Source organism: Periplaneta americana, chromosome 3, assembly GCF_040183065.1.
Source record: "Periplaneta americana isolate PAMFEO1 chromosome 3, P.americana_PAMFEO1_priV1, whole genome shotgun sequence".
Taxonomy (NCBI): Eukaryota; Metazoa; Arthropoda; class Insecta; order Blattodea; family Blattidae; genus Periplaneta; species Periplaneta americana.
The window spans coordinates 120,418,049-120,442,629 of NC_091119.1; the positions used below are offsets into that span (position 1 = coordinate 120,418,049).

At 38.9% G+C, this 24,581-nt stretch overlaps 1 protein-coding gene across 3 annotated transcripts in view; it reads left to right on the forward strand.

Moving 5' to 3' along the window:
- The window catches only part of sm (heterogeneous nuclear ribonucleoprotein L), a 528,618-nt gene that overhangs the window by 62,073 nt on the left and 441,964 nt on the right, over nt 1-24,581 (forward strand). For all 3 annotated transcript variants that reach the window (XM_069821469.1, XM_069821470.1, XM_069821471.1), the window contains exon 2: nt 24,302-24,351. In XM_069821469.1, coding sequence (XP_069677570.1) covers nt 24,302-24,351 — 50 coding nt within the window. The remainder of the gene's footprint in view (nt 1-24,301; nt 24,352-24,581) is intronic.

Consider the following 24,581-nt stretch of genomic DNA (forward strand, 5'->3'; position numbering starts at 1 on the left):
TATTCGTGTGGGCTGGATATCAGGCCTTACGTACCTAGAAAGATCGCTGCCGTAACAGCGGAGAAAGATTCTAGGCCTGGTAGAACACCGGAACGTCGCGCTCCTAGTTCGGGTGGCGGATCGAGATCACGCTCTCGATCACGTCCTCGATCAAGATCACGATCAGTAGTGCGACGATCTGCAAGTGAGTCGCCACAGTCCAAGATTAAGCAGTCGCAGACAAAGGTATCAATCCATAGAAAAGAAAAAAAGAGAAGATCGCCTGTGAAGCCACCATCATGATTTAGCTCCTCGCGATGACAGATATTGTACAGTGGAATGTGAACGGTGTACGCAGCAGATATACAGAACTACAACAATTGATCTATCATGAGAACCCTGCTATTTTATGTCTTCAGGAGACACACCTCCGACCTGAACATTCCCTGAATATTTCAGGATACAGTATTTACCGGTACGATCATCTTGCCGGTATTCGGGCCAATGGAGGTTGTGCCATCCTATTCCGTCAAAGTATCTTTTCCTCCATCATCAATATTGACACTCCTCATCAATGTATAGCAGCTAGAATATCTTTATCTAGCGTCCAATTCTCTATAGTTTGTGTCTATATGCCCCCTGATATACCTTACGCAGTTAATGACGTGGAACACATTCTATCGGAGGTACCTGCTCCATATTTGTTAGTCGGAGATTTTAATGCATCTCACCACTCTTGGGGCTCTAATTCTGATGATGACAGAGGAAATAAAATAGCAGAGGTACGTACCCGCCTGAATCTGATTACCCTAAATTCTGGGGAAGCAACACATCTATTCTCGGCTTACTGTACTTTCTCCATGATAGCCCAGTTTTGTAGCCCAGTTTTGTAGCCCAGTTTTGTCCACGCATTTCGAATGGTCAGTTCTTCATGAACTTCATGGTAGTGACCACTACCCCATTCGAATGCGTATGTCCGCTTTACGTCCTGCGGAAACTCGCACTTCAAACTGGGTTATTAAAAAGGCGGACTGGGTCGGATTTTCGGAGTCCATATCATTAGATGATATTGGATATGAAAGTGTGGACTCCGTCGTAGAGCACCTTTCAAATGTGGTTATTAAGTCTGCGGAATTATCTATCCCCCGGTCGTCCTGCAAGCCAAAACGCTTCCCTGTCCCTTAGTGGACGGACGCCTGTAGAGATGCAATCCGAGACCGCAAACGTGCTTTACGCCAATTTGAGCGCCATCCGACCCAAGAAAACTTTGTCCAGTTTAAACGTCTTCGAGCCATAGCTCGTCGCACTGTGTGCGATGCTAAGAAGACGTCCTGGACAAATTACGTCAATTCATTGAAAAAGAACGTCCCAGCTAACATCGTGTGGAACAAAGTCCGTCGGATAATGGGGAAACGTAGTTCTGTAATTCCGGGTCTTCTGAACAACGGCGTAACGACCACCAGTCACATAGAAATTTCAGAGATATTCGCTCACTCATTTGCACAGATGAACAGCTCAAACAATTATGACTCGGAATTTTTTAAAATTAAGGATATTGCGGAGAAACTAACTCTGAACTTTACATCTAATAACACTGAACAATACAATGCACCGTTCACATCCGAGGAGCTGGAGGCGGCACTGGACGCATCCTCTGACACCTCCCTGGCCCTGATAATATCCATAACCGTATGCTTCGCCATCTTCCGCCAGCTGGAAAATCCTTTCTTCTGGCAATGTACAACAAGATCTGGACTGAGGGTGTATTTCCATCTGCTTAGCGTTCCGCCATTGTAATCCCAGTCCAGAAACCAGGAAAGGAAAACCGATTAGCTAATATCCAGTGTGGTTTTCGTAAGCACAGATCAGCCGCAGACCATCTTGTTCGGCTAGAGACTGCCATTAGAGATGCTTTCCTCAAGAAGGAACATCTTGTGGCGGTCTTCTTTGATCTAGAAAAGGCTTACGATACCACATGGCGGTATGGCATTCTACAAACTCTGCTTGATTGGGGACTTCGTGGCAGTCTACCAACATTTATTGCGAAGTTCATGGCAGAGCGGTATATCAGAGTTCGAGTAGGCACCACACTTTCTAACGAACATCTCCAAGAAAATGGCGTTCCGCAGGATCTGTATTAAGTGTTCTTTTCTGCATTGCGATCAATGGAATTGCCCACTGTGTGAGTGGCCGAGTATCTTCTCTGTTTTACGTTGATGACTTCAGTCTATTTTACAGCTCCCGATATCTTCCATCCATCGGTCGACAGTTGCAACTGGTCATCAACGTACTATCCGAATGGGCTGTTTGCAATGAGTTTAAATTCTCCACTCAGAAGACGCAGTGTGTCCACTTTTACAACCAACGTGGACTACATCCACCTTCTGAACTGTGTCTTAATGGAGTGGAGTTGCAATATACAGACACTGCGAAATTTTGGGGCCTTATCTTTCATTATAAATTAACGTGGGAGGCGCATATACGTGATTTGAGAAGGCGTTGCGAGAAATCCTTAAACATTTTACGCCTTTTGTCAGGGGTTCGCTGGGGTGCAGACCGTACAGTGCTTTTACGTCTTTACCGAGCTCTTATACGATCAAAGCTGGATTATGGCTGTTTTATTTATGCTCAGAAAATAAATCGAATTACGTCTTTTAGATACTATCCATCACCATGGGATAAGACTCGCTACAGGGGCTTCCGAACTAGTCGGATAGCGAGTCTTTATTATGAAGCAGGAGAACCATCACTGTATCGGCGACGTAATGTGTTGTTGTGCTCATATGCTGTTAAGCTCCGCTCGCAGCCTGAGCACAATTCTTACGACTCTTTCCATCATTCGTCTCTTTACGGCCGATACAGTGAAAATCCACGGAGACTTCGTCCAGCAGGTGTGCGGTTTCGGGAACTGCTCTCTGAGCTGGATATACATTTACCATCAGTTCGCACACTGGAGTATACCACCACTCCACCGTGGATTATGCGACGTCCCATGTTTGATATAAGTCTGAGCCGCTATTTTAAGAATTTTACACCAGCTTTTGTTTATAGACTTCGTTTTAGTGAACTTTTATCCCGATATCCAAATTATTCATTAGTTTTTACTGACGGATCCCGGAAAAATGATTGTGTTGGTTGTTCCTTCGTTACAAATGGAGAGATATTTAAATACAGATTAAGCCAATATACTAGTGTTTTTACTGCTGAACTCTATGCTTTTTACAGAGTTTTATTGTTTTTAATTAGGCAACCTCGGGGCAGATTCCTTATCTGTTCCGACTCTTTAAGTGCCATCCAGTCCTTGCAGTCTTTTAATTGTCTTAAGAACTCAGCAGCTGTTCCTTACTCTCCTTTGCTCAGATTATGAGATTGGAGTAGTGTGGATTCCTGGCCATGTAGGGATTCCAGGAAATGAGGCCGCGGATGCTGCAGCCAGGGCTGGCGTACTGAATGGCTCTCTGGTATATTGGCGCGAGAGGTGGCAGGACATTCGAAACTACTTGAAATATAAAATATGGTGGCAATGGGAAGGAGAATGGTCTGCACAAGAGGAAAACAAATTACGAAATATAAAGAATACTGTTCGAGTTTGGGATTCGTCTACAAGAGCGTCGCGACACGGGGAGGTTTTACTCACCCGGTTGAGGATTGGCCATTGTCATCTGACACACGGCCATCTCCTACGTGGCGAACCTCAGCCGGAGTGCGATATGTGCCATGTTCCACTTACGGTGGAACACTTTTTATTGCGTTGCAGGAAATATGCCCATGCACGGAGGCAATATGGAATTCGGCCGACATTACGTGACGCTCTTGGAAATGATTTTAATTGTACAAATGCAGTTCTGAGATTTTTTATCAAATACAGGTTTGGATAAGGTGACTTAGTTTTTTATTGTTCCGTTTTACTTATCCTCCGGACCCTTTACATCCGGAGGTTACATTTGTTGTTTTATATTTGATTTTACATGGTTGACATTTCGGACTTCATACATCCGAATATTTTATAAAATTTTATGGTTTTAAAATATGATTCACAAGTTATCTCTGGTGGCCTTTGTTTTATTGTTTTATTTGTTCGTTTTGAATACCACCTAGTGTGATAGAATTGCTCACTTTTATATTCTGTAGAAATCACCTTATGTATACTGCATTTGTGTGCCTCGTTTTATCGTGACAAGGCTTTTTAGTTCTTTTAGCACTCTGATTGTTATATTATTTATGTCTTTGTTATATTAAGAATTTTAGATAAGGGCGCAAATAGCCATAGTAGCTGACGCGCCCTTCTTAAACCCTACTACTACTACTACTACTACTGCTGCTGCTGCTGCTGCTGCTGCTGCTACTGCTACTGCTACTGCTCAGCGCCGTTTGCGCTCTGAACTGCTAGCTGACCGGTATTATTATAGTAAGATATTTGCTCAGAGATCATATAACATTGAACTATCTTACAGTTAGTAGGTACAGCTGCGATAACATATTCTCTTTGCTCTAAAAGCTAAAAAAAGATGTCATTGGTACTGTTCCACCATGTATCAAGTTCCTGGACAGATTTGTGCTTTGTTTTCCCTAGTTTATTTGGGTGGTTTCGAACTTTTCCTTTGCGTTCCAACTTGATTTAAAGTATTCAATGAGGCGACGGGATTTAGCCCTAATTAGACTTACTTCCTGATTGAAATAGCGAAACACTGATGATGATAAAATGGGCAGTCCAGCTTTAAAGTTATGTTTTATCTTTATGATAAGAAATGGAATTGATATTTTATGAATACAAATGTTTTCATTAAATTTAAAATTACACACATACGTAGGTAGGTTTATGGTTCGAGAGTACCACAGTTGAAATTACATGTGATCTTTACAAATACCAGTTGCATTTTGTCTATCCGTGAAATGTCTGTTTCATATAACTTACATTTTGCTTTGATGGGCCTACTTCCTCATAATACTCCCAAATCAACGATCGTTTCCTGCTTTCCATCTGTGAAAGATAATAAAATTGAAATTGTGTTCGTAGGACTTGTGAATAGATTGGAAAGCGTTAGTAATCAATACGATTACCGTCTACTTGATTATTGATAATGCAACACAGCAACAAGTTATGTGAACCTTAGCCACAGTTATCTTTGACCATTCACAGCAGAAGTAAACAAAGACGGTACTGCAACTAACAAAAGTTGCCCTGAGGTTACTTCGTATCTGTGCTTCTTTAGCTGGTACGCACACAAAGAACGCTGGTTTCCCGCTTTCAGGTTGCCGGCGCCAACACGCGCTTACCCGCGCCAAGAAGTTCTGCATGTTAACTAATGAGGTCCGAACAGAAAGGATACAGATTCGTACTTGTCAACGCGTGCAACAAGCGCCTACAAGTTTACCGGAATGAATCGTTAATTCCTGCTCGCAGGTTGTTGACGCCTGTATTCTATATTATCGGTGCACAGGAGAAAGTAAAATGATTAGTGCTGCATTACTTGCTGCTATTTATAATAATCCTGCGAAATAGGATAAAAAAGACAAGTATCATAGCAAGAGGAATGTAGTAATTGTTTAGTCAACTGTCCGAAGACAGATCTGAACCTCACAAGTGATACAAAAATCATCATTTATGAGGCAACTAGGCCAGGACATAATGGGGTAGGGTGGCCAGTTCCTTTCCCCCTCCATTGCATACATCGCCGATTAGTGAAGAATAAAGTTGCTGGAAAGGGATAAGAGCAGAAATGAAGCAGGACGGTAAGTAAAATATCTAAAGAATAGAAAATGTTTCACAATAATTGAGGGATTTCCAGATTAAACATCACGTCACAAAAATTTATTTTTAAAAGGTTTATATGATTCTAATGGAGAAATTAGACTAAGCAGACTATTAGAAACCTTTAAATGGGGAATTTCTTAAAAATATTTTACAAACATTTTTTTATATAGGTAAGATGGGATTACGTTTTTAAAACGTTTTCTGAAAAATCTTATCGATTAATTTGATAACGTTTATCTTCCATTTAATAAAACAATATGTAGAGTGTTGAATCCTTGTTTCAAAGTTTGCGCGTTCTTGCGCATTTATCAGCAATTAATTGTTTTCAGTTCAGTGGCGGCGCACACTGTAACGCGGCGGCAACTATCCATGTTTGGCTAAGCAGTAAAGAATCACAAAATGAGGAAATTTTTAATCACTGTGTGAGTGTTTTAGGCCTACAAAATTATTCACATGACATTGAAGTTCAGATTAAAAATACATTGGACACATTTTTATCCAACTTCAACAAACGGTGGACAAAGTGCAATAGGCATTCTGAGAGATTTCTTTAGGTGTATTCACAGTGGCTAGAATATGACATTAAATTTCCAGAAAAAAAATATATAGTTTAGTACCGGTACAGAATACTTCAGAAGAAATGTTAATTGGAGGCAGTAGTCGCCCAAGAAAATTATTTCCCTCCTCCCAATCGACTTATCGAGGGTACTATAAACTGGAACAACATTCAACTAAACCTAGACGATGTTTTGCAGCCCACCAATAACTTGAAAACAATCACCGATGCTGATGCAGCAGTTCGTACTTTCACTGATGCTATTACTTCATCTATTCGAGCAGCAACGGTTCCGACAAGACGGGTACATAGAAAATCTTATCACGAAACTCTTCCCTCAATAATAAAACAGCTTATAAAGGAAAAAAACATCAAACCCGTCTATTGTGGCAAAAACATAGAGAACCACCGCCTATCAACTAACCAGAGAGGTAAAAAAATTGTTGGACGAACACCGAGTCATATCTTATCAACGCCATCTAGCCACTTTATCTCCAGAAGATTCCTCCCTTTGGAAAGAGACAAAGAGAGTATTGAAAGAGCCATGTATAATTCCACCTTTACAACAAGACGGTTATCAATATGCAAGTGACAATGAAAAGTGTGAAATTTTCGCAGACACCTTTCAAGCCTCTTTCATACCAAACCCAATCAAGAATAAAGAATTCAACGAAGAAATAGAACTTTTTCCGAATAATTATCCTTCAGCACCATTGCCCGTAAACTTCACCTCGCCAAATGAGATCCACTCAATAATTCAGAAACTTCCAACAAAGAAATCTCCTGGATACGATCTCATCCCAAACTTTGTATTGAAGTATCTTACTCGTAAAGCTCTAGCAAACTTAGCTTCATTATTCAATGCTCTACTTCGTCTGGAATATTTCCCTGATACTTGGAAACATGCAGTAATAATTGTAATTCATAAACCTGGAAAACCTGCTTCAAATCCAACAAGTTACCGTCCCATAAGTCTTTTATCAACTATATCCAAAGTCTTTGAAAAGGTTTTGCTGAAACGCTTGGATAAGTTTCTACTTCAAGCATCAATCCTACCTCCATATCAGTTTGGCTTTCGTCGAAATCATTCTACCAACCGTCAAGTGCTTCGTATCACTGAACAAATTGCACAGGGCTTTGAAAACAAAGAACAGACTGCAGTCGCATTTCTTGACTTCACTCAAGCATTTGATCGAGTTTGGCATAAAGGTCTTCGGTACAAATTACACAAGCCCGGCGTTCCAGACTACCTATGCAACATAATGACTAGTTTCTTGTCAAATCGCACATTCTCAGTCAGAGTGTGTTGTACTCACTCCTCTGTTAGACCCATTAGTGCTGGCGTTCCACAAGGCTCTATCTTAGGTCCGATATTATTCAATGTATATACCTCGGACATTCCTGCAAAACCAACTGCACAAATTGCTATGTATGCAGACGATACAGCTATTTATGCAACCCGTCGCAACATTAACATAGCCTCAAATCACCTTCAGGTAGCCTTAAACATCATATGCCCTTGGATTGAAAATTGGCGCATCGCACTGAACTACAATAAATGCGAAGCAATGATATTTACTCTGTGTCGTCCTGCTAATCCTCCATGCATAAATCTTTCAACCAACGTGATACCGTGGAAACCAAAGGATGAAGCTGTAAAATATCTTAGAGTGCACTTAGATCGCCGTCTGTCATGGAAACATCACATCAACAACAAACTTAAATTGGCCTACTCAAGACTCGCTAAATTATATCCGCTCCTCAACAAGAAATCATCTCTGAAGCTACAAAATTCCATGCTATTTTACACATCTCTATTACGACCTCTACTGCTTTATGCCTGTCCTGTCTGGGGAGGAGCTGCAATAAGTGAAATTAAACACATCCAGTCATTTCAAAATAAAGTCCTACGAATTTCACTCACTTCTCCTTGGTTTGTCCGTAACAGCCAACTACACAGAGAAACTGGTATTGACACAATCAAACAGTTTATTCGTTCACAAGCTAAGAAGTTCTATGACAACCTAGAAAATGTTCCAGGTGCCGTCCATTACTCTCTCGGAAAGAAGTCCACATTTCCCACCAGAATCAAGAGCCGACTTCCAATGGACCTCATATTATAATCAAAATTTATTATCACACCAACCTATGTAAACAATTACTTATTAACAATTATTTTTGTTCATTGAGGAGCCCAATCTAGGCTGCCCTCAATTCAGTGTCATATATTGTATTTATAATTTTTAGAAATGATCTGTATAGCGCTAAATGCGCTGATCGATCAACAAATTGTTAAAAAAAAAAAAAAGGAAAAGAAAATTATTTAGCGAAAGCAGTGGCAAAAGCAAAAAAAAAAAAAAGGAAAGTAGATGAATTATTAAAAAGTCGCAGTCCTGAGGAATTATCTTATGCCGCACAGTCTAGTTTGCGAGCCTTAGGGAAGAGGGACGCTGCAGATATTGTTAAAGAGCTAACTGAAGCATCCCCTCAACGAGCCACTAAAATCAAAATGCTGAGATCGATTGGACCTCAATCTGTGCCATGTTCTAATGGGGAAGCTTTGGCATTTTTCTGGACGCTCTCCTAACCGTCCACCAATATAAACTTATTCGCTCACAGGCTAAAGAAAGAAATTCCAACATATATTCTTCATATTACGTCCTTCAGAACGCAAAAAAAGAAAAAAAAAAACAATCTCAACCATCTCTGGATTTCAACTCTTAATATTGAGTCACTGACCTTAATTAGTAAATGGGGGTGTGATGGCAGTTCCAGGCATAGTACATATAAACAGGCTTTCAAAAGTCGGTAGATTATGATTACGAAGACGAAAATATGTTTATGATGTCACTTGTTCCCCTTCAACTACACACAAATGATGACTATAAGAAGATCCTGTGGCAGAATCCTCGAACGTCATCTACGAGATACTGCAGGCCAGTTTATGTACAGAAAAGTGTCTGATAAACTTATAAAAGAAGAGACTGCAAATATTCAGGCACAGATTGACAAGCTGTCACCTACTAAGGTGTTCATTGATGATAAACAAATACAAGTGAAACAGAAACTAGTTATGACAATGGTGGACGGTAAAGTATGTAACGCATTAGCGGAAAACAAAGCATCACAAAGGTGTTATATCTGCGGAGAACTCCCGAAAGAAATGGAACAGGAGGATTCTTCAAGGGCACGTACGAGTAAAAATTTAGATCCTGCCAAGTATGCTTTTGGACTTTCAACGTTACATGCATGGATTCGTTGTTTTGAATGCCTATTTCACAATGCCTATAGACTTCCAATAAAACAGTGGCAAATTAGAGGCGCAGCAAACAAATCCGTATGTAACGAAAGGAAAAAAGTAATAAAAGAAAAATTCAGAACTGGTATGGGTCTCATAGTTGACAAACCTGAACCAGCTAGTGGCACCAGTAATGATGGTAAGACTGCAAGAAAATTCTTCAGAAATTCAAAACAAAGTAGTGATATTACTGGAATTAATGAACTTATACGACGATTCTGTTGGAAACAATAGCAAGTGGTTACGATATAAATTTAGAAGCATTCAGATTATACACAGCAGAAACAAAAACACTCTATATGGAATTATATCCCTGGTATTTCATGCCGATAACAGTTCACAAAATTTTAGTTCACAACACAGAAATAATAAAATCTTGCATATTACCCATTGGACAACTTTCTGAAGAGGCACAAGAAGCAAGGAACAAAAATTTGAGAAAGTTTAGGACATACCAGAAAGAAGTCAAGAATGTCTACAAATCAAGATCTTTTATCAATGTTGCTGGTGTCATCTGATCCCCTCATTTCTTCATTAAGGAAACTGCCCGTGAAGAAAAGTGGGAGCTTATCACTGCAAGTGATTAATCTGCTACTGCCCAGTCCACCAGTAAGCAGCTCGGCAACGTCAGCATCTGGCGATATTTCCAGTGAAACGGATAGTGTTATAATTTTAATTCTAGACAAATAACAGCAGATCTGTTGTAATCTTCATTACGGCATAAAATAATATGACCTATTTAAAACAAATCTTTTGTTGAAAGAAATTGTTGTAAATTCAAATCATTTCGCACATGTGTTATAAAGTGTATTATTCATTTTCATATTATTTTGAGTGAAGTAAAACTGAGATAATTCACTACAAGAAATTATGAAACTGAAGATAATGTTATAATATGTAAATTAACTTTCAGTTAAATATTTAATTCAAATATTAATGTTCCTGGCATTGGGTCAAAATACATAAATAAATTAAAATCAGTTATTTATTTAAATGAAGTGGTTCAAAACAGAACTGTCCTGTTACAACACTTCAAATATTTCAATATTTAATACACATATTAATTTTAATTAGGCCTACAATGTGTCCTGTGGAAAAGAAAATATTTTCACTCTTATTTAAAGAAATTAATACGTATCATTTTCCCATTAAACATTAAGTTCTACATTGGACAAATATTTCATACCAAGAACTTATTTTCAGTGTAATATGTTCATTAAAAACAAATATATCGTTCCCACCCTTATGTGAAAGGATTGATTTAATCACCCGATTTAAAACAAAATTGAAACACATCTTTCTATGTTTGATATAAACTTGAATATAAAGTTTCATCGAAATTTGACCAAAGGAAAGTGAGAAATTAATTTTGTCCAGCTAGATTGGGAAAATTGCACACTGTGCGACTGCGACAATTAGCAAGGTCAGGCTTGCTACTCCCTCCAGTGCGCGGCAAACGAGTGGGAGCTCGTTCATAAGAAAAACTCCGCATCTCGGGGGAAGGCATAACTGATCGCACTGTATTTAAGACCGCCAGGATGTAAACTCTTTTATGTACAGTAGTGGCAAAAAAAAAAACCAGACCCACCCCTGTAGCTGATTTCAGAGCCTTGTTCACTCCAGAGCACGATAGGCTGGTAACTAAGACTTTCGTGGTTCGAATCCTGCCTGGGAAGGAAACCTTTTTTTTGTTCCCTATTCAAATTTATTCCCAATACTTTTCGATTGCAGCGATATTTTACTACTTAATTAACTTATTATTCCCAGAACATGAATTTTACCAGTAATCGAAAAGTATTGGGAATAAATTTGAATAAGGGGGGGGGGGAAAGAGTTTCCTTCCCAGGCAGGATTCGAACCACGAAAGTCTTAGTTACTAGTCTGTCATGCTCTGGAGTGAACAAGGCTCTGAAATCAACTACAAGGCTTGGTCCGGTTTTTTTGCCACTACTGTACATAGGATATTGTTATTAAGTTAAATTTCAATATTTATTTTTAATTTCCTCGGCCGGTTTCATAACGTTTTAGTTCAATATATGATACATGTACCCAACTTATAAAATGTAATTAATTTGGCACAGTAGCTCATGAAAACATATCACGGTAAATATTACGAAGCAGAAGTAAATAGATGGTTTTACGAAGAGGTGAGGGAAAAGACATCGTACATACAAGTATACTGCACTTCAAATTCATGACTTCATGAGCGCCCATCTTATACAGTAATATAAGTTTGGTTCTGTAAAATTAGAGTATCGTACATAGGCTTTACAGTCCTTACATTGCATATGTAATTAATGTCATTCGGTTGAAGTAAAACACTGGTGTGATAGCAAGCACTAAACATTCGAAAACATTTGAACTTGACACCGGACTAATTTGATGACCGGAGCCATATGCAGGTGACGGGTGGGCTAGCTGCAGCCAATTTTCTGCCACATGAATGTTTATCCGGGCGTGCGATCCTATCCGTTGCGCAACGACTGCGATATTAACTCTGTAATTTGTCATTGTGGTTTGTAATATACACTCGAACATGATCTCATTGTCGGGAGAAAACGGTTCGTGGCAGACATCGTGCTGCCAAGTCGTAAAAAGGAGTGTGCGCGTTGCCAGGCTGTTTTGTCATTCTTGGTCGTTGGACTGTCAGCGCCGGCGATGATGGATTGGTCCATGCCCTGCAAATGGAAAGACGTCCTTTTGCAGGCAGGTATCGTCGGTGTCTTTTTTTTTTTTTTTTTTTTTTTTAACGTCTCTCCCAACTTCTTGGAACATGTATCTTATTTATGCATGTATAAGACGCACTTTCGACTGAAGTATTGATTCAAATATTGGGGTGCGTTCTATACTCGAGATAATTAAAATCATGCTATAGGCCTACTTCACAAAATATTTATTCTTAACTGTACGTACCTAGGCAACATGAAAATTGTCGGTTTTTAGGTGTTTTTTTTCTCTCTGGCATCCTTTGCTTCAGTCCATCGGCGAACGTTTACCTCGTTAACATCATTTCTCCCTCCAGCTCTACTCCCATTCTCTTGTGCCTAACGCCACCCCTCATAATTTGAATTTCGCAGTGTAACATGCTCTGTCTTTACCCATTCTGCTATTTTCATTTTCACTCTTACAATCAAACATTCTGATAGGGGCAGATAAAAAAGTTAATTTTTTTATTTCACCATGTTAATAATGTCAAAAGACGTGCTTATACAAATTTTTGGCTTTTCGACCGCAATTAGGAGGGTCATAAAAAATAAGTTCGCCAGGGGCCGTTAACAGAAAGAGAACACAATTTCGCTGATTAAATCTCCGACTTCTTTACTGTGTTAATATTTAGAATCAAACTTTAAAGATGAAGACTCCAATGACTAGGCTTTGGACAATGAAGCACAAGACTTCTACTAGTCAAACAGGATAAATCCTAAATATTAACACAGTAAAGAAGTTGGAAATTTAACCAGTGATATATAAGTGTTAAAAGTGTATATAGAAAAATGGATGCAATTTAAATGGAAAAATTTATTGGAATAGACACAATAATTGTTGAGATATTTTTCAACATATTTCCCACCGGAATTGAGACCTTTGTCATATCATGGGATCAAGAGAGAGGTGCAGACGGCTGTCACACACTGGTTCCGATCCCAGGCAGACATCTACGACATAAGGATACAAAAATTATTTTTCAATTATTGATCCGACGATATGATAAATGTTTCAGTTCCAGTGGGGGATATGTTGACAAATAGCTTAAAAATTGCTGCATCTATAATAAAATTACAAATCATTTTCCAAATTTCAAATATTTTAAAATTGAACCTTTTAGAAGAGAAATGTATAAAATTATTCATTATACAATATGATACATTAACAAATGGTGTATTTTTTATCTTTTTATTTCTGCCTGGTTTTTGTCTGATTATCAATTTATGTTAAATGTGTTTTTTTTTCTTTTTCTCTTGTGTGTTAGTTGTCGGTCTGAATTAAGTTAGTGTATTTAGTAAACTGTCTTTGTAAATTTTATATTGTATTATTGGCTAAGACCTCACCGTACACGAGCCTGGTTCTTACGGTAGAGGCTAGAAACATTTTTGTTGTATAATTTTGAATTTGTATTCACGTTCCTTATTAGCTAAAATAGAATAAACTAAAAAAAATTAAATCTTTCCATGAAATTGTACTTTTTTCGGTAAACGGCCCCAGGGAAAATCACTTTCTTAACGGCCCCGTAATTGCGGTCGAGTGGTCAAAATTTGTATAAGCACTTGTTTTGACATTATTAACATGGTGAAGAAAAAAAATTAGCTTTTTTATCTGCCCCCATCAGAATGTTTGCTTGTTAGCAGACTCCGTCCGTAATGAACAATGGATACTACCTCACAACCCATAACTGTTCTGCACGATACCTTTACAGTATGTAGGCGACAGGATCTCAAGAATTTACACTGTTGCAAAATGTATCAGTGGGTTTACTGGTATCTCTGCAAGAATATAAGACGATCATTTTTTCACAAATTTGTCTTAAAACTGGGGTGCGTCTTAAACACGCGTAAATACGGTAGCAACAAATGTAAGCTACTCTCTACCTTTTCTTCGCGACCCCTATATTTTTCTCGTTATTAGTTGGCGAGTAAATGACGTCAGCAATATTTGTGTAACACAGAATTTGGCATGTACACTAATAACTGAACTGAAAATAGTCATTCCAGCATCTTACGGTTTGACGTTACTTTCTCTGCGAACTCTTAATCATTATTATGAGGCTTAGGAACTGGAATACTTTAGGATTGAATTGAGTTTTGACGGTGGAAGTATGTGACGTCACTCACGTACACACGTGGCTAACGAGTCACGGTACACATCCAGCTGCAAGTACGTACAGACTCGTTAAGGCCTGATAAATATCCCTCTGCCATACTTAAGAATAATTTCCTTTTATTTTGATTTTGTTTTAACATTGCTGCTTTGTAGCTCCTTGCAATACAGTTAATTGAATTGCGGAAATCGAAAAATCTATCGGAGAAAACAGAAAAATCTTCAATTGCCTCTGCGCCTACGAAATGAGGAAGCTTTCTAGAATTTGTTCGAACAATTAATTGCGGTGCAGTATTTAACCATTTTCTTATTTCCCTTCAAGTGTACTGGTATTTATTCAGACACCTCCAGTAAGCATGAACTTTTCGCATTCCCTTTAATGTCCGCCAAACAGCTGTTCAATTTTGTACGCTACACTAGCGCCGTTGGTGTGTCTTGTTCATGTATGGGTAACTCGTGCCCACAAAGTGTTAAAAATCTTGAAAGCAAGAAAGACAGACGGAGCCAGCTGCAGCAATTACAAGTTGTTCGTAGTTTCACTGCAAAAGCAGTTCACTACCAACGGTGCGCTCTGGCGGCTCATGTAGGTTGTCGTGATATCTACTTCATGATTTGAATTTCAGAATGACGCATGGTACAAAATTACATTATTTTCTAGCTTTGTAAATTAGTTTAATATTGGAAAAACGAACTGATTACAACCTTTTCAAGATACACCAAATATACCTGCAACTCTATTTGTTAATATTTCTTATTATATGTCTTATTTGTAACATACAACGCGAGAATTTACAATCTTTATACATTATAGAGTATTCCTATGTTCTGGGAAAGGTAAATCTGTAGGCCTATTCGCAAACAATCACAAATTCAAGGAAGTAATTTTTTCGTGTCACGGAAAATGAAATAAACTTACTTCTGAGCCCTTTCTGTGCATTGAGAGCTTTTACACTTTTCTTGTATTAAACTCTGCCTCAAGCACTTACAGTATATATGGAAGCAAAGAGTATATTTGGAAATTCTGACTTAAGCTTCATTACGAACAGTTCGATTCCTGATTTCGCTGGAATCTGAGTGGCTATAAATTTTCAGGATCTTCTGTCGGCTGTAAGCCAAAAGAATTTCAGAAAAACCTCGATTCCTTGTCAATTTGTCAATGTTTCTCCAAACTTACCAGTGAATTCTGCTGTAGGTCTTGAAGTAGGATCTTATATTTGATAAGATTTTCTTATCACTCTTCAAGATAGTATATAGTCAAAGGAAGTGAAGTTGTCTGTGTTTTACATGATATTTCCACATTTCAAATTTATCCATAAATGCTCTTAGCTAGTCGATCATATGTCGTGCGATTCTGTAACTCTCACGCACAACGTGCTAACGATATTTGATATTAGCCTCACCTTGTTTATATTCCATTTTCACCTTTAGCTGTTCTAAAGCATATCTAGACAGTATTTCTTTACTAAAACCTTCATTGTGCTTATTTGTAATATAAAATGTCATGCGTAAGAAAGTGTAATAGAACATAATACAAGCTTTACCTCCTTTCTTAATAAAAAAAAAAATCTTTCTCTTTCGACTCATCACTAATGGGGAATGATCTGGGGATTATATTGTTTTTCACTTAAAACGAACCACCACTTACTGCAGACGCGAGCGAACTTGCATGTTGCAAGAACCACATACAGACACTACAGCTAGTACATAGTCCATTCTACCTGCACTGAGGTTGTGTTGACACTTTGAGAGCAAAAGTTGCCCACCCATGGTCTAGTTATATATTAGAAACTCTTTGGTTAACTGATAGCGGAGCATTGGGCGGAGGTGGGGGCAACAAGCTAGGGCTTGTTTACTTTTTCCATTTATTGGATTTATCCATAGCGCTGTTTGTCTAGGTCTGGTTGGAGGTTTCGTACTACCACTGAAAACGGGACAACTCGAAGTCATTGCGATGTCGAAAACGGAATTGAATTGGAATAAATCGTTAAATATATATTATTAAATTCCTCCAAAAAAAAAAAAACTTACAAGTAGAAATATATTTTATTTGAAAAGGCAAAATGCGTCACAACTGCCGGCAAAAAATATAGCCTTGATTATGGAAATGTATGACATGATTTTGAAGTACCGGTATCTACATTCTGATCCGTCTGGGTGTGGATAATTTTAATTTATTATTATAAAGCTATTATGATAGTAGGAAACATTTCTTGCTGGACAATTCTGAAAGGACAAATGAAAATCGTAATGATTAAAATGGCTACTACAAATCAACAGTGGACACAATGTTCTTTGGTATGCTAAATATGAGAGTGTTAAGAGTTCAAAGGGAATTTCGACGTGAGTATGGTGTGCGTAGTGTGCCTAAATACGATTCCATAACGTTGTGGTATCGAACATTTTTAGAAGTAGATTCTGTGTTAAACCATGCAGGAGGTTGCAGGCAACACTCAATACAAGAAGCAGCTATCTCTTGGCTTGGTTACCAAGCTCCCCAGATCTAACCCCTCCTGAATTCTTCGTGTAGGGTGTTGTTAAAGACATTGTCTATTCACAGAAATCCAGGAACATTGATGATCTGAGAGTAAAAATTACTCAAGCTTTTAAGAAATTACCCCTCTTATGTTACAACGGACATGGGTTGAATTGCATCACCATTATGAGTTGTGCAGGGTGCGCAATGGGAGTCATGTTGAGCTCTGAGGAATCTCCCATCTTTCAGTGTTGAATGCACAAAGTTTTAAAAAATAAAGTTTTACGTGTTTATATTTTATTTATACCCAAACGGATCACTCTGTATATTTATAATGTATAAATCCAAATTAGAAATAGGAGTTATTTGGAATACGTAATTGAAAGTAGTGTGTGTATATGTATGTATGTATGTATGTATATATATATATATATATATATATATATATATATATATAACAATTTAACATACTATAGCGTATATATTTTAAATACGTACACACATTGTGAATTTATGATAGGCTACTGGTACTTCAGTTACATTCATATGATCCTCAGTTTAATTTATTCTGTTATCAAGCTAACCTACAAAACTTTCATTCTGACTTCTTACTAATGTTAAATTCATACTAAATACTGTACTTGAGTTATATTCATTTTACGTATAATGTCGTCGTTTCTTGGTAATGATTTATTAGGCTTAGGCTAATATATGCTCAGTTGTTCCACGAATACGAGCTTTACTCATACGGGGGTTGGATTTATATTAAATAGAACATACTGTTTTTTTAAATGTTGTGTCTTTCTGTGGTCTGTATTTTATAATTACTGTATTTATGTCGCTTCTTTGTCTTACATTGCAATTTATGTACAATGTACAAAAGGTGTGTGTTCTCATATTCTAATAATAAAATATTATTATTATTATTATTATTATTATTATTATTATTATTATTATTATTATTATTATTATTATTATGAAAATTGTTACAAAGTACCTTTGTAAATAGTATTGCCTTGTATAACTGTTTATAGGCCTAAGGAAAATGTTACGTTTCTAAACCAGAGAGACGATAATAGAATTTATTTTGACCTACATTATATTTACATTTGTCCTTCAGGCTAACATTTAATTTTTTTTGCAACAGTTTCATTCAGCTGACATGATATGTACTGTATATGAGAGGATAGGACTACCTTGCCAGCTACTTTGTAAACACTGTATTATTCTGTGTGTACTTAACTTCAGAGTAAATGCGTCTCAACTTCGAAATCTATTTATTACGTCTCGCAAAATATTATTTAAAAAAGCAAATCTAAGGGTAGGGTGCTTACCATGATCGAATAGCTTGGCTCCGTGACTGTTCTAAGTTCGTGGAAACTTATCTGACTTATGCGCTGCTGAATAGAGTAATTTTCGCTGCAAATATACGAATCTTCGGACACAGTTCATAGTTTAAGGAATTATAAAAGCTAAAGAAATCCTTGTCATTATATTTACATTTCAGCAGTGCACTATGTGAAAGATCAATTAATCCTAGCTTGATTCCTGGATATACAGAATGGGGGCAACTGAAGAGCTTTAATTTGTGTTGAATCATTTGCATTTAGTGTCTCTGAATACTTCATTTCTTAATAACGCAAAACTTTTCACATATTAAGGACAGTATATCTCCTTGTTCTGTACATCGCTGCTCTACTTAACCTATGCATGGACAGCCTTTGTACAGTGGTGCGTTTTATCGGAAGACACAGAAGTCGGTTGACAAATGGGAAACATTACTAATTGTAAAACTGAAATAATTATTGTACAAAGTAACATAATGATGTGTTCTCTTCAAGATGTCCATAATCTGAATTACCTCTTTTATTTGTACTATTAGATTGGCAGTGGGTGGCCGGGTAGCTCAGTTGGTAGAGCAGCTGGCTACGGACTGGAAGGTCCGGGGTTCGATCCCAGGTGGTGACAGAATTTTTTCTCGTTGCCAAACTTTCAGAACGGCCCCGAGGTTCACTCAGCCTCCTATAAAATTGAGTACCGGGTCTTTCCCGGGGGTAAAAGGCGGCCAGAGCGTGGTGCCGACCACACCACCTCATTCTAGTGCCGGGTCATGGAAAGCATGGGGCTCTACCTCCATGCCCCCAAGTGCCTTCATGGCATGTTACGGGGATACCTTTACCTTTACCTTTATTAGATTGGCAGTACATATTCCCCTTTTGTACCGCTGCAATTCTCCACTTTTTGTACCAAATTTGTTACTGACGTACAGCATTCAGTAGACGTGATTGCGAAGATGACACCCAGCCCTAAAAGGTCAATGCGCTATTTGGCTCGAGAAAATGGTATCGGTAGAGAATCTGGTCGCAGAATATTGAAATCAGCAAGTTTTCACCCCCTACAAATAAACAGCATTTACACGTAAATCAAGAAGAGGATCCACTCAAGAGGCGATCATATTGCAACTGGATCACACAGCTTTTGTGTGCTGATCGATCCTTCCTTCAGCATGTTCTGTACAGTGGCAAATGCTTATTCTTTCTGGATGGGCACGCAAATACACAAAATGCATGATACTGGTAAAAAACACAAGATGGATGCGTGAAACTAACAACCCTGGTGTTCCAAAAGTTATGGTGTGGTGTGGAATAATAGGTGATATGCTTGTAGAACCATATTTGTTTTATGGAAATATAAACCAACACACACATGGGGAACTGCTGAACAGCACTAATGGAGTTCCTGTCTGATTTTCCTCTGAAGAAACGGATAAGAATGAGCCGTGGCTCCGTCTTGTTGAAAACAGAAACAGTTCGCCGGAAACTAAATGAGATGGTCGGTGTGCACTGGGTTAGACGAGGTGAACCTGTCATGGCCTCCACGGTCACCAGACCTCATCCCTTGATTTCTTTATATGAGAATTTGTGAAACAGCACGCTTTTCAGACAGTCTACACCTACAGAAGAATGTCAGGATCGAGTGAGGCACTGTTTTTAAGTAATTTTGGGCATTTGAGGTAGTGAGGTTGTATTTTCAATTAAAGTATGTTTCCCATTTTGCCAACTGACTTGTGTTAAGGCTGATCCACAATATACCGGGAACGGAAACAACAACGAGAACGGAAATATTGTTAAAATGTATTTATATGTGAGCATTCACAATTAACGAGAAGCTTTCCGGAGCCCGTGAACGGGAAAGTGAAAATTGTGAATGCTCACATTTAAATACACTTATTTAACAATATTTCCGTTCTCGTTCTCGTTATGTCCGTTCCCGGTTTATTGTGAACCAATCTTTAGACGGTATTAGATGAAGAAAGGTAACTCGCGCGGAGAGCAATCTGCCCGCCGCGCTCTGCAGCCCGTACAGGCTTTAATATACGCCGTTCCTATAGGTGTTTCTCGTTCGTCCGCACAAAAATTAACATATTCAACTACAGTATAGTTGGTTATATGGCGATGTACGAGGCGCAACCAGAAAGTAAGTTTCCCTATTTAAAAAAAAACACACACTTTCAGGAAAACATTTATTGGCAACAGGTACAGCAATGTTTCAGCTATTTTTCAACATAGCCACCATCAGAATTGAGAGCCACCATCAGAATTGAGACACTTGTATCGTGGGATCAACTTTTGTATCCCTCTGTCGTAGAACTCTGCCGCCTGTGAATGGAACCAGCGTGTGACAGACGTCTTCAGCTCTTCGTCGTTGCCAAAATGCTCACCGGAGGACAGGAATTTCTTGAGGTGCAGGAAAACGTGAAAATTGCTGGGATCAAGATCAGGACTGTAGGGTGGATGATCAAACAACTCCCAGCCAAATTCCGTCCAAACAGCTGCTGTGCGCCGAGCCGTATGTGGACGAGCATTGTCACGGAGGAGCACAACACCTGCAGTAAGCATTCCACGCCTCTTGGAACCAGCGTGTGACAGACGTCTTCAGTTCTTCGTCGTTGCCAAAACGCTCAGCGGACGACAGGAATTTCTTGAGGTGCAAGAAAACGTGAAAATCGCTGGGAGAAAGATCAGGACTGTAGGGTGGGTGATCAAACAACTCCCCGCCAAATTCCGTCAAAACAGCTGCTGTGCGCCGAGCCGTATGTGGACGAGCATTGTCATGGAGGAGCACAACACCTGCAGTAAGCATTCCACGCCTATTGGTTTGAATGGCACCTCGCAATTTTCGCAGTGTTTCACAGTAACGGTCAGCGTTCACTGTTCCACATCTTGGAAGGAAGTCAATGAGCAGAATGCCCTTCCTGTCCCAGAACACCGCGCACATCACTTTCCGTACCGACAGCGTCTGTTTGAATTTCGTCCTGACCGGAGATCCACTATGCCGCCAATGCATTGACTGCTGCTTGGTTTCCGGGGTGAAGTGCGAAATCCAAGTCTCATCGCCCGTGACGATCCTGTCGAGGAACTCGTCGCCGTCATCGTGATACCGTTGCAGAAATGTCAGTGCTGCTCCTAAATGTTGCATTTTGTGTTTGGGTGTCAGGTTTTTCGGCACACACCTGGCACACACTTTTTTGAACAGCAGGTGCTTAGTGACAATCTCATGCAACAAGGATCGCGATATCAGCGGAAAATGGCTGCTCAGCTCCGCAATCGTGAAGCGACGGTTCTCCATGATGCACTGCCGCACCAGCTCAATACGATCATCATTGATGAGGGACGGTCGCCCACTGCGCTCTTCATCATGGACACTTTGACGACCGTTGGAAAACTGGCTACACCAGCGACGCACCATCTGCTTACTCATGATTAGACTTCGTGGAATTGCCACGAGAATCGCAAGGTTGACTGCGCACGCAGTATAGACTGTATGAGAAGGGGGCGTGGAAAGGATTGATTATGCCTCTGATGTAAACACTGAGCAGTATACTGCGGTTACAATAAAACCTGTATCCTGCATTGAAGAAATATAATGAATGATCTTTGAAGTAGGAAATGTCTAAACATGTAAATACACAATTATTTTATAGTGAGATATATTAACTCTTAAAATTTAATGTAAGATACATCATCCTTAAATATGTGCATCGCAGTGAAGAGTTACGTACATTTTGAGCGACTGCAAAGTAATCTCCTCCGATGGTCACTTAAACAGTTTTTATATTGGGAAATGTACGTTCAACATCACACGATGTAATACGTGCATATTTGAAGAACGGAAAGTTACTACTTTTTAGTACACCAACTTCAGACGTCTTGTCGTGACCTGATAGTACATCATTTATAATACGAAGGTTGTGCATAGGCAGAATTTTTAGCAATAATGTTTCTCAACTCACATTTCACTTTTTCTGAAATTAGTGAATTGTTATTTTGGATAATGGTATGTGATACTTTATCCACTATATTAAGGGCTTCTGAGAGTTGTAGTTTAGACGATTTTAACAGAATTATGCTTTTGGACACGATTTTAAAATTAGAATCAAAGAACAGTATATCTTCCAATAGCTATTCAGAAGGCAATGATTTTATAGCTGCAACAGCGGAACTGTCTGTGCTATTCAATGCATCAATTACCTCCATTATTTTGCTGTAATTTCTGCATAATAATTAACAGCATACAACCACGTTCCCCAACGGGTCAAGACCGGCTGCGGGGGTAAGGGTATTCCAGGGGCAATTATTTGGAACAGCAACACTCTCATTGTAGTATGGTTGATTGAATTCTTGTCTACACTGAACAAATGTTAAGCTTTGACTATTCCAACCACAGTAATGCAAAAACAAGTGCTTACATAGGTATACATTAGCTGTAGCTGCTCTATTTGGACCGGTAACATCTCTTAACATGAACTGCTTATACTACGCGACCGGGCGGTCGCTCACCTCTTCTATACTACCGTACATCGGCAACCTGATTGCTTGCTGCGTGTGGCAATTCAACGAAGTCTACTCATGATGTTCGGCCCATAGACCTGACAGAGCTGCCGATGAATTTTAATTGGCGCAATGCTTTGTGCATTAAAGAACTTTATCACCGACCGAACCTCGCAGGCGGCAGGAGAAGGAATAAGAGCTTCCATTTCGGACCACTGCTGCCACGCTACTGGCACCAGGCGGGACCTGTCCGGCTGGCATATGATTGATACGTCATAGATCTGTTACGCATGCGCAATTGACACGGCTAATTACGTTTACTTTCAAGGGGAAAAAATCGGGAAACTTACTTTCTGGATGCGCCTCGTAGTTGAGTTAGGGCGGCTGCTGCTACTGCTGTCAGTGTGTCAGAATCTCAATCTAACTGGAAAAGAAAATGCAAAGTCACTGAAATTGGTGTTTCTACACTGTAAACACTAACCAGATGTCTGCACTTCAGAAATTCGAAACGCAGAAAGGGATTCGGAAAGATTAATAACAGTAATAGGCCTACATAGAGGAAGTTGATGATTAATGAACACTCTAGTTGTCGGCAGCCAGTTGCGACTTGGAGCGATGCAAGGGAAGATCGTCCTTTGTTGTTCTTAAGCAAAATATTTTTGAAATTCCACGTGGAGAGTCTGCCGAAAGGTATGTACTTCTGGTTTTTATGAAGTTTAATTAATTTATTCCATGTTAATACTGTAATAATAATGTTCGAAATTACTGAACCAAAAATTGAACATCCGGTCATGAAGCTCATCTTTATACTGATATTTAAAAAAAAATCGACACTTACTCACGCGGAATTTATGTGACAAATACAAAACAGTTGGGCTTTAAATTCCATATTGCTGTTTAACTGCAAATGCGCGCCTGTTTCCAAAATGCGTGTTTTTTTCCTCTCAAGACGGCCACCAAAGGCGGCCTTCGGTGAATTGTAAAGAGTTATTTCAATTAATGCTCGAGAAGATAAGCTCTTCAGAATCATATATGAGTATGTTTTGATTAGATTATAAACAGGAGAGTTTCACAGAGCATTTTAAAGGGAATTAAGATATCTATTATTGTTATTTTATGAATGATTTGAAAAAACGTGGAAGTTGTTCGGGGCGTAAAAAGACAGATTTCTGATGAAATATTGGAAATGGTTGAAATCTGAAGTGAATTGAGGAATAGGAAGCCAGTGGTGTCACGTTACGAGATACATCCCATTAGTTTCGGGTGTTGTGCGCTACTTTCGTTCACGGTTAGACATGGTAACTGTTACTCCACAATGTCAGTTTTGAAAAGCAGAAAGAATATTTCAGTGATAGAACCAATAATATCAGCAAGACGTACAGTTTCTATTAAAAGGGGGAAACTAGAGGATGTGAATAAACTACTTAACAAACCTTTGGAAATGGCTGGAAATAAAACGGCGAGTTGACTTTCTGCAAAAACACTGAAACTGAAGGACTTGCAGAGCTCTGATGGTTTTATTACATTGTTAATTATTGCATATATAAATGTTATATCATTAGTAGTGATAGTCGTGTTTTTTTTTTTCTTACAGAATCACTCGGAGCAATATGGAGGGTATGGAGAAGAACCACGCAGGAAAAGGTAAGATTTACTGTTCAGAAGATTCGGGAAACAGTAATATATTTGACATTGCGTATCTTGATCGTGAAGTGAAAATTCATCATTCATAGTTAGGATTGGACTCATGGGCATACAGTTCCCAGGCGGTTGTTCCGACTTGTTCACTCGGTTGTATAGAGAAATAATGCATCACTGACATTCATCATAAGGATGCAAAACATGCACCAACCAATGTCGAAGCGAGGGATATG